The following is a 14,268-nucleotide window of genomic DNA, read 5'->3' as shown; positions in this document are numbered from 1 at the left end:
TTACATAGCAGAAGGTGCACTGTGCATGTAAGCCCCAAATTTATGGTGAAATACTCATTGTCTGCATAAAAAAACAGCTAGTAAGAGAGAGACAAAGAGCTTAAAATGTTAAGAAACAAAAAAAAAAGTTAAGAGAGGCAAGAAAGATAAGACACCTTTAACATACTAAATATATTTATTCCTTCAGAAACACTGCAAAATGTGGCCAGTCTTGACCTACAAGCAGTTGTGAAACCTAAAGTCCCAGGCATATTACATGCCAGCATGCAACAAGGAGAACAGTGAAGACAGGGCCAATAAAGGCCGAAGATATTTCCTCAAGAGATTAGGAAATATATTTTGGAGGAAATGAAGGCCAACATGCTTCTCCCTTAGCAGAGCAAATCAATAACATGAATCTAAGTGAAGTGGGATCTAGATTTCCACAAAATATCTCCTCCTCAGCACCCTTCCTCAGCAGGTTTCTCCATCTTTGTTCTCTACACTACATTTCTTGACCTGTGTCAAGGCACTAGAGACAGAGGTGGAGTTGTGTTCTTCTGCTCTTGCATTCTGCAGGCCAAACTATTCTCACTCATCTGAGGGGAGAGGAAGGGAAGAGAAGGGGTCGCACTCAAGGTGGCCTCCGTTCCCCATCACTAGTAGAGGTTGGTTCAGTGGCTGCTGATTTGGCAATGGGAAGGGCACAGAGCCAAAATGCTCCAACAGGAGCTATCTGTCCATCTCCCTCTCACAGAATTCCTGCTCCAGGAACTGCCAGTGGAGCGTTACTTGGTGCCACTCGGTCTCTCCACAGTCCTTGAGGTCCTCTAAGTACGTTCATGCTCCTCTTAGCCAGGACTCTGATTTCACCCCAAAAGTCTTGCCAGTGTCTTCAGTGAGGTACCCAATGACTGAGTAGCATCCGGTCCACTCCTGATTGGCTTGATGTCCCCACTCAGATGTGTCTGAGGAGGGAAAACACACATACAAAAAACCCATGTACTTTTCCTAGGATATGGACATACACAGTACAGTGCTTGATTTTTCAGATGCAACCCAGAGAGTCGTCTGATCCTCAGGACTTCTACTACTTGGTTACATAGGCTGGGTTCATTCTTTTGAGTCTGTCCCTTGAGAAGAAGGATTATTTGGAAGGCTACCTGGACAGTAAAGCAGAAAAACTAAGGACAATTGTCCCTGTATGTGGGAGAGAAGACACCGTTAGCTCAAGTCAACAATGCACTTTCATGGATTGCTAGCTGATCTCTGTATAAACATCTGTTAAACTCAGCAGCATGCTCTGCCTCTACTGTAAAATAATTAATCTATTACTTATGTGTTCCCTTTGCATTTATTTCCAGGTTGCTCTTAGCAGAACACAGGTGAAGAGGTTGATCATTCAAAGTTTTGAGAGTCTGAAATGATTATGTAAGACCAGTAGCATCATGCTGGACATTTCTGAGGTAACAGAAATTTCTTGTGACTCTATGGAGAGAACCAGGAATAGACCGATGACATACTCCCAGGGATAGCCCATTCTATTATCTAAGAGGGACTACATAAATTATTCTAGAACAAGGCAGAACTCTTCTGCATTGGAAGTATGCCTACATCTTGATCCTGGTTTCACAGCTGATGAACACCAGGTAGGCTATTTCAGCAGAATGCCAATAAACTGTCTCCAAGACAGACTTTACACTCCCAGCCTTCTCCTGCAATATTGTGCTAATACTGTCTTGCTGAAAATGGTGTGCTTTACATGGTGGAATGACATGTTCTTAATTCCCTGTCCCCGATGTCATGCAAAAAGTATGGCTGCACATGGGCTAGTTCCTAACTCTGAGATCACAACTCTAACTCTGACTAATCACTAATTGTGCAAAACTCCATGCTGCATCCCACCTTGTAAATGAACTGTCCAGGAATGGGCTAAACCACCACAGATATGAAAATACTTCTTTTTTTCTGGTGATCCTAAGTGGTTTTGAGTCCATGACTGGAAAAAGAATCCTGGGAACAGAACTAGACAAACTGACAAATCATACAGGTCATGCCTAATGTGCATAAACAATATTCATGCAAGTATTGTTAGTAAAATCCCATGCTATGTTTGCTCTCTGAAAGCATGTGGACACCAACTTGAAACAGCCATTGCAGCTGGCTCACCTCCTCAGCTGATGGAGAATGGGGGTTGGGAAGTGGGGGAAGCAGAATTCTTGGTGATTATGCAAGGTAATCTGCTATCTAATCAGAGCAAGAGTCCCTCACACATGCCTGTCAGGAACTTCTAGTTCACTAACAAGGCCCCAGGCAGGATGAGGAAGGGAAGGTGGAATGATTTGGTAATGCTGGAAGATGGGAGGTGCTGACAAATCAGCATGTCCTGCATTCCCTCTAGTCCTTAGCTGCCAGAGCTAGCACCTTAAATGGTCTGTATCTCCTAGATGTGCTCCCATCCTCCTCCGCACCAAAATTCTGGGCACTCATCCAACCCAAAAACTAGAACACACACAAAAACTAGAACACTGCACCTTGGCTGTGACAAAATTCTGAGCAGTCCTACAGCACACAACTGGGTAGCTGAACTACTGCAGATAGTCACCAGCTTGTAATTCTTAGGGGGGCATTGGGTGTAGTTGGAAGGACAGCCCTTCCTTGTCAAATTTGGCACCTGAAGCGACTATAACCATAGATGCCTGGTCCTAGGGCACTTCCTGAAATTTTTTAAGAATCTCCACAGTCCTGAGAAAGGGAAATGCTCTAATACAAAGTACTTGTTACCTTTCTTGCCACAAGTCTCATCCAAGCTCTTGAAAAAAATTAGGTGTAGTAAAATGCTCCAGAAAGTCAGCTGCAGCCTTTGATTTAAAGACAGGCTGTTCTGGGGTCTTGGAAATGTAAATGGATGGTTTCCCTGAAGTGTTCTAGGTAGGATCACATCCCAGTATAATACAGCTTAGCAGCAGCAAAGCTCCACTACCAGGAAATTGCATTTTTCCAGTTTTTGACAACCAGAAACTGGAGAATTAACTTGCAGACTACTGCATGAAGTGTTTTGCACATACCACTGGGTGTGGTATGGCGTGCTTTAGCAATGAAACATAGGTGCAACACATGGGACCGTGCTGGAATCCTGCTGTAACACTTTGGGGAGACTGGAGACAGGTTAGTTCACGCTGGTTGGGAGCAGCGGCATGAATCCTGCTTAAAGGGGCAGAACTTGAGTACAACCCAACATCCCAACATACCCTTGTCCAAGCTTCTCCATGAAGCTCCAAAATCACTCCAGAGCAAACTATAGAGGAAACATACACATGAGTAAACATGGGTAATTGGACAGCTAGGATTTTGTGTATCCTGTTGGATGCAAGCTTACATTACAGTAAAGATATAACCAAAATCAAGTGGTCCAATCTTTCATCACGGTCTGTTTAAGAAAGCCAAGTTCCTGACAGGCTCCGAATCACTGTGCCACAGCCAGACATCCAACTTTTGAGATGCTACAATGCCTGACGTGGACAATTTCAGTAAAGCCTTCAACAGAGCAAGACATGCACCACACTTAAGCCAATACCAGAGACAGTGACCATCTTTCAAATACTAAAATTTATTTTCAACTCACTTGCTCTTCCTGCTGGGGAACTCTGGAGAGCTGGGACTAGATGATCCATCAGACTTCAGGTCAAAGAAAGTTCCTGGACTGTCCAACACCCTTTGTATTCTCTCTGTGGCATCTCTGCTGGGAGAAAAGAGAAACCAGCTATACCCCAGGGCCAGAGTTAACTACCATCTATTCTAACACTCCCTTACAAGACACAGTAGAAAGTTGTGTGTCCTGTATACATGTTAAAGGGAAGCAAACACAGCTGCGCTGAAAAGGGCAGACTCCTTTGATGTCACATGTGACATCTGGAAATGGCCAACTTTAAGCTCCTTTTGAATTGATATAAAGGCCTGAATTAATTTCAGTAGTCACCTTTATTTTTTTAACTTTTTCCTCTATCCTCCCCATTCCACTGGTCTTAAGAAGCTACAGGATTTAATAGAGAGCATAAAGATGATGGTTACAAAAGTGTTATTGCTACTAGGACTTGTCAAGATACCACTGAAGAAAGTTGTCTGTGTGAGTAACTGAAATGAGAGGTACATTTAATTAAAGAAAGGAAAACGAGGGGATTTTGGGGGATTTCTTAGGGCTTCAGTGATGGAGTTTGTCACAAAGTTCTTCCTCTGCTCTCTTGGTCAGTTGACCCTACCTGTGCCCCACACATCACAGTTTCTGATACCCTCACTTATGCTGATACAATTGTTTGTGAGACTGGAAATTACCCTGACAAAAAGTAACTCTAAAATTAAAACAACCCTGAAACTCCTACAACAAACTAACAAGGGGGATGGACTGGGTCAGCTCTGTCAGCAAAGCCTGCATATCATTAAATTACAGCTTCAGGGTGAAGTCACAGGTGACACTTTGAGCTCACTGTTCCCAGAAAGAGAGCATGCTCCAGCCTCCTTCATTCTTGCTGAGTGCACTTTCCACCAGTCCTGGTAGACTCCTCCACGAGCCAGTTCATGGCAGAACCTGGCAGACAATTAATCCAGTGAAAGAAAGTTGATACTTTTTCTATTTGATTACTGGGCTGAATCAGTTCCATGAAAGGCCCACTGGGGATCTGAGCAATCATCACAAGGAATAGTCAGGATTGGGTAGATGAAAGGGACAGAGGGGAAGTATCACATCTGCTTTCAATAACAATGAACTGTTAGAGCAGTTGCTAGTGAAACTGCACCTTCAAGAATGACCCAAAAAGTCTTTCAGAAAATACAAACTAAGGCTCCCTGTTCCTCACATCTAAGTAAGCAAAAGGAAAGCTAAATAAGCCAATTAGTTCATCAGATCCCTCCAAGCAAAGAGCAGGGGAAAAAAAAGAAAATAAATCCCGGGGTTTTCCCTGTAGTAGGAAAGTTTTACAGATCCTTCAAGGGGATGGAAACAGATGTTGTAGACAGGGTAATGGACTGAAGGACACAGCTGCCTAAGGTACAAAAGTATTTAAAGTAGTAAGAAGCTATGGCTACTGTGATAGCTTAGACTACTACAGGGCAGTTGTCTCTGAAGATTTTTCTCAAAAGTTCTATTTTTATTTGGATTAGGTCATAGGCACCTCATTAAGAAGGGAAAATGCAGTAATTTCCTCCTAAAATAACTAGTTTCCAATTTAGAGATGACTTTTCCCCTTTTGCACCCAGTCTTTAAGCTGTTTCCTGGAATTCTTGCAACTGGGAAAACTGCATATTAGATCCAGAGCATTCAGGTGACTTTTGAGACTCTGTATAATCTTAAAAAGATGTCTCAGCTAAAGCTGAGAGAAATGTATAATTTAACTAAATAATCTCTCGTGACCAGTAGACAACTTTTGAATGGTTATAATTCTGTCAAATATGCCAAATCACTCCTTGAAGCAGTATATTATTCATAAATTATAATTATTTCTCAGATGATCTAACTCAAACACTAGTCATTTGTTCTTAAAGCTTTTTTTTCATAAATCCTGTAATTTACCAATTTTGCCTATTTGAATATTTTAACATTAAAACAAATAAACAATCAAGCATCCCCTTCCCAAATACTAGCCTTTCATCTGACTTGCTTCTAAAAGTGGTCAGTGAAGAGCAGGAAACTCAAGAGTCCTGGATAGTGCTGCACAATATTTAAGAGTGATCTTATAATGTTCCTCCACCCATTTCCTCCATTCTTACTCAAATACTGAATCTCTCCAATTCCAAACACCCTCTTTTAATTTTGTCTGTTTCTGTTATTTGTCCATGTATCCATCAGTCAATAATCAGGCTCTTTTCTTCCCATTCCAACAATTTACATTTTAGTTCTCATTCCTGATGGTTCCCCCTCTGCCTATATGTGCCTATGTTCCTTTTCTCATCTCCTCTTGGTTTTTTTACCCTCTTTGTCTCATCTGCCCACAGCTCATACCTCTTCTCCTCCTGTATGTTTTCAATGCCAATGGCACTACTCCGTCGCCCGTGGAAGCGGCTGGCTCGAGTACGTGATGGGCTCCTACCAGGCAAGGCAAAAGACTAGAAAAAAGGAAAACATGACAGAAAAGAGAGGAACAAGACAGGAAAAGCTGTGGAGAGCTGAAAGCATAGGAGAAGAGTTTGCAACATGGGTCCAGATCCTCTCCTTTACTGCAATACAAGACTCAGCTCCACCTGTGCAAGGAGTACTTTCTGTCAGTGAGCAAGAGCAGCCAGGGCTCACAAAGGTGGCGTGAGAACGGGACAGAGTTATAAAGAAACAAAGGCAGAACACAGCCAGTATACAGAGAAACAGGCTTGGGAAGGGAGGTATCCCCATATGGTGAGAGGAGAGGCAGAACCAGAAAGACAAAGAAACCAGAAGTTAAAGGAGAAAAGGAGGCAGCAAACCCAAGTCATTAGTATGCTATGACTTTGTTGTATTGACATAAAGAATGCATACAACCACGTAAACTGTCACCAAGAAATCTTCACACTGAAGGACACCTTCTTGGCTTACTCAGAGATGGGTGGGTTTTTGTAGTTTGCCTGTATTGACATCACTAATGCAGAGACCACAACCAGCTGGATGCATTTTGGCCAAGGTAACCATATTTTCAGTATCAGAAACTGATGATCCTTTTCTAGAAAGGTTTGTGATAGATTTTTAATTCATTGGTCACATATATTTAGTATCCCTATCAAATAAGAAAGGCTTTGATAGTGACTAGAAATATTCATTCTTCTTCTCACCCCAAACTATTAATTCTGTTGTTTGTTCCCAACAAACAAATTCTATTTACAGCAAAACAGCACCTTGAATATCTTGTGCGCCTGTTTATATTACAGAAAATAGTCTGATTGGTGAAATCAAAGAAAATGAAACCGTTCTAGGGTCCTTATGTTCTCAGGTCTTGCCATATGACAATACAGTATCATTCCAGCCAAACCACAGTGCATGCATTTTTTAACACATGGCACCATACAGGATCTAATCCAGGATATCAGAGATGGATGTCTGATGCAGAATCATGTTTGGCTTTCTTCTCCCAGTCTGCATCAATCTCAGCTCTAGTTTACTCATGAACTGGGGCTAAAGATGGGCACAGACAAAACAGACTGCAACACATGCTGTCACCACTTGTGAAATGGGATGATACAGCAAAAAGATTCACAGTGGGACAAGAGGACAAACTAATAGGGAAAGGAAATGTATGGGTGGTTACAAAGGTATGCCGGGTTCTCTCTTACAGCCCACCCGAATACCTTACCGCAGCAATGGCCTTAGGGCCCTCGGCGACACTCTGGCTGAGGGCAAGGCCAGCTGTAGCTGGGCGGCTGGGCAAGGTGGCTGGCTGCTGCTTTCTCATGGATATCCCCATGGTATCCAGGCTCTGGCTGCGGCCTCTGATCACCCGCTGAACAGGAGGGAGGCAGGGAAACAGACAAACACAGATATACACATATAGACATGCACACAGTAGGGTAGTGTGAGAAGCACCACAGATTGAGTGGGAAGTTGTGACAGAATGACACCAGAACCACACAGATCCTAGCTCCTAGAAGGCAGCACCTTAGACTGGTCCTAGCTGATTCATGGAGTTCTGGGAAGAACTCTTCATCAAGTATATTCTCTAGTTTCACTTCTCTTCTCCTATTGCAATGAATAGAGGTTTCCTACCAGTATCCCTGCACACTGGATTAAACAGCATCACCCGGAGCAGTCCTATCCAGTACAGGCTTTAAAACACAAAGTCAAACTCCTGTTCAAGGCTGTAAGGTTCAGTCTCATATGAACTTCAGTTCTGGTTTCAATGGGAAAGCAGCCATATCAAAATCTGCAGCATTTAAAAAAGCCATTTTCTGACTTAACTCAGCCTTTTCCAGCCATTTACAAATGTCATCTGTGTACATGATGTGCAAATCCCAGCATGTGCCAGAAGTCATAAAAGGATATTTTGGGAAAAATTAGTGTAAGACATGGATGGGTTAAAATTAATGGTTAGCAGCAAAGGCAGTTTGTATGTAAAAAAATAATCCTCACCAAAGCATCCATATAATCCGGACCAAAGCTACGCACACAGCTACCAAAGCTATTTGTGAACAGGTTAGTTTTACAGACTTTAATAACTCTAATTTACCCACCATATAAAGCCATAAAGTCATCTGAAGAAATGCTATTTGTAACACATCTCTCTTTCCAGAGAGATAACTTATTATATAAAAGAGGTGGCAAGGCACTTACCACGTTAAGTGGGAAAGGGCAAGTAGATAAAATAGGAAAGCAATAAAGATTCTCTCTGTATGACCAGTTCAAAACTCAGTTTTCCCATTCATACAAAACCTTTGCTTTCTCACATCAATTATCTTTATCACTTCTAAAAGAAAGTTCTGTCACCTGGTTTATTTTAAAAAAATCAACAATAAAAACCCCCTAACAGGCCATCTACACTGAAAAAGGTAAATTAACTCTGGCTTTTAGAGGGTAAGGAAAGCAACACAGTTTTTCTAGACAGTACACTCAGAGATAAGTTAGAAACTTTTGCAGTGACTCCTGCAATTCTTTTAGTTATAATGAAAATGAATTGAAAGAGATCTGCTGTAGGAACGGAAAGCCCCTTGCTCCTAGTTATTACAATTCCTCTTTCAAACACTGACTCCTTCTTCTGTAAGTCATGGAATAAAATCACATCTGACACTTGACACCAGCACAAAGCATTAAGAGTTTGGCTTCTAAGGGCCAGTGTGGAATTCTAGACCACACTGTAGGTTTGTAGAAAGGCTCACCTTAAAGTTCTCGAGGAAGCCCCCACTGCCATTCTCTATCTTGTCATCCTCCCCTACAGGCAATCCCATCATGCTGCGGCTGCGAAGCTGCAGCTCCTCAAAAAGGCTCTCCAAAAGGGCACTCCGTGTTCTTTCCTGAATCAACATTGGGAATCAGAACAGCTTTTATTGAGAGCTGAGCGATTTTTTTCCTGTTTTTTCAATGTCTCCCATCCTTCTTAAAAAAAACCCAAGAAGCAAACAAAAAACCCCAAAACACCAACAATGACAACAACAAAACCCCATGAAAATCACTTTAAAGAGTATCAAGTGGTCTTAACTGCATAGTTACAGAATATATTGCACTAACACCCAGACCCTTCAAGCTCTGTCTAAAGCAAATCTTAAAGGACACTTCTTTACAGCTGATGAAATAGAGACATGGTTTTTTCTAGATCAGGCAACAGCAGAGTCTGGAACAGAATTTTGGTAACTTAAACCAAAAAGCAGTGATATCAGCATGCATCCTGTCACATAATACTGAATTTCAGCTAATAGAGAATTTCCTCCAGCAAAATATATGCATCATATTCCCATCCATACTTGAGGATTAGATCTTTATATTAAAGTGTGCCCATTCATATTCTATCACACCTGCTAAGAAATATGAAGGAAATATACCATAGCTGAGGATAAAATCACACTTCATCTTCCTTTCTTAAGCAACACAAAACCAGAAGTCAGAAATTTTACTTTATTTTCTTTTTCTGATAATAAGTATTATTTTTAATTGAAGCAGGTAGGTAAAAGACCCACCTCTAATTTAGCAAATTTCTCAGCTCGATAGCAGCTGTACTCGGCGTTGATGAGCTTGACCAGAAGGAATTCACGAAACTCTGCACTCTACAAGACAAGATGAACACTAGACTAAACTGGAGATGAAAACACTAGTAAAAATATCAGATTATAAAAGCTCTGCTTACTACTCTTTGGACCTCCAAAGTGCTCTAGCCAGACTGACAATATCAACTCAGAACACAAGTGTGTGTTCCCTGCCAACTAACACTGGACCAGAGAAACAAACCTTTTTAAATATGGCTGGATTTGGCAGCGGCGGTCCAAAGAAGGGGACATCATCTCGGGCTGTGACTGAAACCTGAAATAATATAAGGGGGAAAAAATGAGTATCAGAACACAAGTGAGGCCATCAAACTACTATGATAGATCTGATTCCTCCTAAGTAATTTACTTATAAAAAAGGAATGTAATATAGCGTCCTGTGCATCCTTCTGTTCCTGAACTCAGTGGATGTGCTCATTTATCTCTCAGAAACTCAGACAGCTAGATGTGCACAAAGTAAAGAGCAGTAAAAAAAGCTGAACTGCTATTTTAAAAATATTTTAAATAATAACTAGTATAACCAGTATATTTAGGAACAAAAAAATGCTCCGATTCAGCCTGCAAGATTAACCTCCACTAAAGAACCTTTGTCAGTTGTTGCAGTGTGATGCCATTTCCTGTTTCACCTATCCCAACCCCCCAGGTGTGCCAACCTCTCCTTTCCCCTCCCCCTTTGCCCTCCTGCTGAGACCTGTCCATCGATCTTAACATTCCAGCAGGGTCGTGGTGTGGTTGGCAGAAGTTCAAAAGATGCCCCTCAGGTCTGGGCTCATTGGCCTGTCCAAGTGTCTTTATCCCTTGAGCCTTCCCCTCCTCACACCTGGTTGGTGCCTCACCTGTCCCTCCCCTCCCCCTGTCCCCGGGCTTAAAAGGAGACAGGACCATGCAGTCTGGATTCTGTTGGGAGCTGTTACAAGATTCAAAGGTCTGTCATCCTGGAATAAAACTCTGGATTAAAACTCTACAGCAGAATCCTCTCCTGTTTCTCTTCACCATCGCCTGAACCTTTTCCACCAGAGGTAAACTGAGTTTCTACTATGCCTGGATTTGTTGCGAGTGCCCAGCTGCAGCACCTAGCTGGCCAAAGGTATCTCTGAGGTGAAACACCACAGCTGCAGCCTTTGGTCCAGCAGCAAGGGCCAGACGAGGCCAGGCACATCCCACTCAGAAATATTGGGATTAATATTCCATAGTCAGTGTGGTTGTACTGACCTATTTTTTTTACAGAGAATCCTTGGTGGAGATACACTGCACCCTGAGGGGAGTATCTCAGTGCCACTGCCTCTGGGAGTCACAGGTGGTAAACATGCAAATGCATTTTCCCAGTAAGAGATAGATTTCATTTGTTTTATTTTTAGCATGCTCCTACCTGACATACCAATGTCTAAAGAAGTAACTGTAATGCAGTCCAGTTTTTACATGGTCACTTGTTTCTTCACAGCACCTACCCATAATTATACGTAGCTATCTTACCAAATACATAGAGTACTTCACAATATTTCACAGGGGTTTTTTGTCATATTTGAGATGAAACAAGACCATTATTTGTCCTTTCATACAAGAGGGAACAATGCCATAACAACCACAACTGAGTCCAAACAACAAATAAATGTCACAGAGCCACTGAGAGGTGTGAGTTTATTGAGAGGAAGAAGGAAATGGGGTCTGGATTTAATTAAGACTTCTCACATTTTAGGCCACCTCCCCTAATTACAAAGCCTCCATCTCTCTCCTAATAGATATCTACCAGTTAAAATCCTGCTTTGCACTTTTAGTTTTCTGATTGCAAAAATTGATTCTGTGAAATAAATTCCATTAATACTCCAATTTAACAGGATGCACTAAAGCTTAAGTAAATGGAACAAGGGATGGCAAAGAAATCTTTCAAATGGCAGTCTTTTGTGTACTACAATGCTCTCAAGGCAGCATCAGTTAAAGCTCCTTTAGAAAAGCCTTTACAGAAAACTCTGCATTGGCTCTAGGGTGATTATTGGGAAGATTTCTTCTTTATGGAATGAAGCAGCCCTATTACACTAACAACAACAAATAAAAAAACGTACTGCAGACAGGCAAAGATGAAAACAATGGCAGGAAGACACACAACAAATAGCAAGTTTTCCCAGCTCTTTCCTTGTCATTAAAAAGTCCAGTGAATTTTTGTGCCCTAAAAAACAGAGAGCAAGAGGAGGACTGGAACCCCAGCTGGTTTGTAATGAAAGCCTTGCTGCCCAAAGCACAGGGAACAAGGGAAGGTGGCAGCTCCACTACCAACACCCTCTTGATGGAAGAGAAGATGGGGATACTGTCCTAATTTTGATATTCTTGGTGTTCTATGGCCCTCCAAGGCATAAGGATTCATCATCACCATATCAAGATCCCCACATAATACAACACATGGCACTTGGATTAAAATGTTTCTACAATTGAAAATCCATCACAAATCCAAGGTTTTTTTTATATTTTCTGCTCTCTCGGCATAACTGAAAGTTGAACATAAAGTTATACAGATATCCATACAGAGTCACGTCAGAGAGAGAAACAAGCTGTGTCCAAAGGCCGCAGATAATTAATCTGGGCTCTAGCAGGGCTTCTTTCAGCTGGAAGGCCCTAACAGGTAACACATCCCTGCCAGATGGGCATCATCTCTGGAATCCCCAAAAGCAGGTGTAGCTGGCTTGGATTCCATAGTCAGGTTAACCAGCTGTACCTGACCTGCAGCCTCAGGCAGTGCAAGTTGCAAGAACTGTGCTGTGCAGCACAGGCAATGCAGACATGAATTTTACCTGATTTATGCAATGTAAGCAAGACAACCCCCAAAGTCTGATCAACTGTGGCTCGTGCTCTGCGATGTAAACAAAATTTTTTACCTGAATTCTCTCTGCTTCAATTCCAAAGCTTTAAGCTTCAGAAATTAATCAGCTACTTAGAAAAGCATACAACTTAACTCAGCTTTCAGGTATAGACACTCAAGAAATCAGGATGACATCTGGCTGAATCTGCAACTCTCCCAAAGGCCGAAGAACCTGTTTACACATCAAGGACCAAAATCGGTACAGGCTAATCTATTGATCCTGGTTACCTTGTAGAGAGTGTCCCCAGTGGTGCTATGAGTGAGTTGAACTACCACATAAGCATGAAGGAAATTAGAAGCAATCATATCAGGGACAAAAGGTGTGCTTTCATCCTGGAAAATGATGGCTACAATATCATTCCCAATGTGACGCTTCCGCTGAAGCTGGAGAGGAAAGAAATAATGAAGAGAGAAGGCAGGTGAAAAAGAGCAGAACAGTATGATGGGACCTCAAACACCAGTCTGCCTAATATCTCAAAACCATCTGTTCACCAAACCCCTCATCACTACTTTTGCCATTACTCCAGCCATAATTCCCAACACTATACAGTCAGTCATTCTCCCCTCTATGCAGTCCTTCCTCAAATAGCCCTCCTCTCCCAGCCATGCTGTTGTAATCCTTACTCCTCCTTCTGATACCTGCTGGGAATCTCCCTCTGTGAAGGGCAGCTTTGTGGACACGTGAAACATGATCTCCTTCCCCCGGAAATTTGTATAGACTGACTCGGTGCCTGTTTGACCTCTGGTAACATCCAAGCCTCCCCGGAACCTGAGCAAATCCACACCACGCCACAGGTCAGGCAGTGCAGGAATGAGAGAGCAGAGAGAAGACAGACAGTATCAGTAACAGTACTACATCAGGACTATCAAAGGTGATTTTTAGGAAATCAATGATAGTGAGGCACCAAGTCTTCCCCAAACCAATGCGATGACTGAAGCTGCACCATGTTTGTGCTGGTGAACATACCAGCTTGTTAAAAACCAGGGATCCTCAAAGTAGCTACCTTCTTTGGCATTCCTCTGAGAAACACACTCTGTATGTTAGAACTACAGAAGGGATGGGATGCCTCACAGAAAGAGCCTGAAACAATACTGCCCCATACCACTATGGAACAAACTTGTATTTGCACTGCCAAGTAAAATTATTCTTTGCTGATGCTGTGGGTCAGATTGAGATATCAGGAGACCTTTAAATAAAAATACCAGCAGAGACCTAAGCTCCAACTAGTTCCCAGACATGATGGCTGACAAAAGCATCTGGGGCTTCTTCGCCTGCACTGGGATTCAGAAGACACAGCACTTCTCTGGAAGCTGAGCTGTAACAGAATCACAGACCCTGAACACATGATGTTCCCTAACTTAATCCGGCTTTCCGCTTCCCTGTGTACGCACCCACGGAAATCCTGCAGCTGAATCTTGTCACCAAGGAAATCCAGGAATTCCAGGAAACCCTGACTCTCTACTGTGTTACTGAAGACTTCTTCTTCAGTTGTCTACAGAAGGAAAGCAGAAGTAGTAAGAAGCATGAGGAGTACAAAGAACAGGCAGTCATTTCTATAGACAGTTCAATCAACAAACATCTCCGCTTGAATACATTTCTGATCTGAGCCCCCCATAGTGCTGGGGTCCTGTGCCTCAGCCCCAAGCTGCCAGGAGGGTTAGAGTTAGGATTCAGAGATTCACAAAGCCTGTACTGCCAGAGACACTGCAGGTGGAACAGGCATACCAAGGGA

At 42.4% G+C, this 14,268-nt stretch overlaps 1 protein-coding gene across 11 annotated transcripts in view; it reads right to left on the bottom strand.

Annotated features, from left to right (window-relative positions):
• The window catches only part of LOC136571653 (rap1 GTPase-activating protein 1-like), a 44,637-nt gene that overhangs the window by 7,322 nt on the left and 23,047 nt on the right, over positions 1 to 14,268 (bottom strand). For 7 of the 11 annotated variants that reach the window (XM_066572215.1, XM_066572214.1, XM_066572210.1 and 4 more), the window contains exons 11-19: positions 13,928 to 14,028; positions 13,175 to 13,304; positions 12,764 to 12,919; positions 9,869 to 9,940; positions 9,601 to 9,687; positions 8,806 to 8,940; positions 7,290 to 7,436; positions 5,975 to 6,078; positions 3,605 to 3,721 (exon numbers count right to left, since the gene is read on the bottom strand). In XM_066572215.1, coding sequence (XP_066428312.1) covers positions 3,605 to 3,721; positions 5,975 to 6,078; positions 7,290 to 7,436; positions 8,806 to 8,940; positions 9,601 to 9,687; positions 9,869 to 9,940; positions 12,764 to 12,919; positions 13,175 to 13,304; positions 13,928 to 14,028 — 1,049 coding nt within the window. Of the gene's footprint in view, positions 1 to 156; positions 948 to 3,600; positions 3,722 to 5,974; positions 6,079 to 7,289; positions 7,437 to 8,805; positions 8,941 to 9,600; positions 9,688 to 9,868; positions 9,941 to 12,763; positions 12,920 to 13,174; positions 13,305 to 13,927; positions 14,029 to 14,268 lie in introns of those variants that run through there. The other 4 variants (XM_066572216.1, XM_066572208.1, XM_066572217.1 and 1 more) reach the window with 4 other exon arrangements.

Source organism: Molothrus aeneus, chromosome 2, assembly GCF_037042795.1.
Source record: "Molothrus aeneus isolate 106 chromosome 2, BPBGC_Maene_1.0, whole genome shotgun sequence".
Classification (NCBI taxonomy): Eukaryota; Metazoa; Chordata; class Aves; order Passeriformes; family Icteridae; genus Molothrus; species Molothrus aeneus.
The sequence above is the reverse complement of the archived record's forward strand: the minus strand, read 5'-3'. Positions and strand labels throughout refer to the sequence as shown.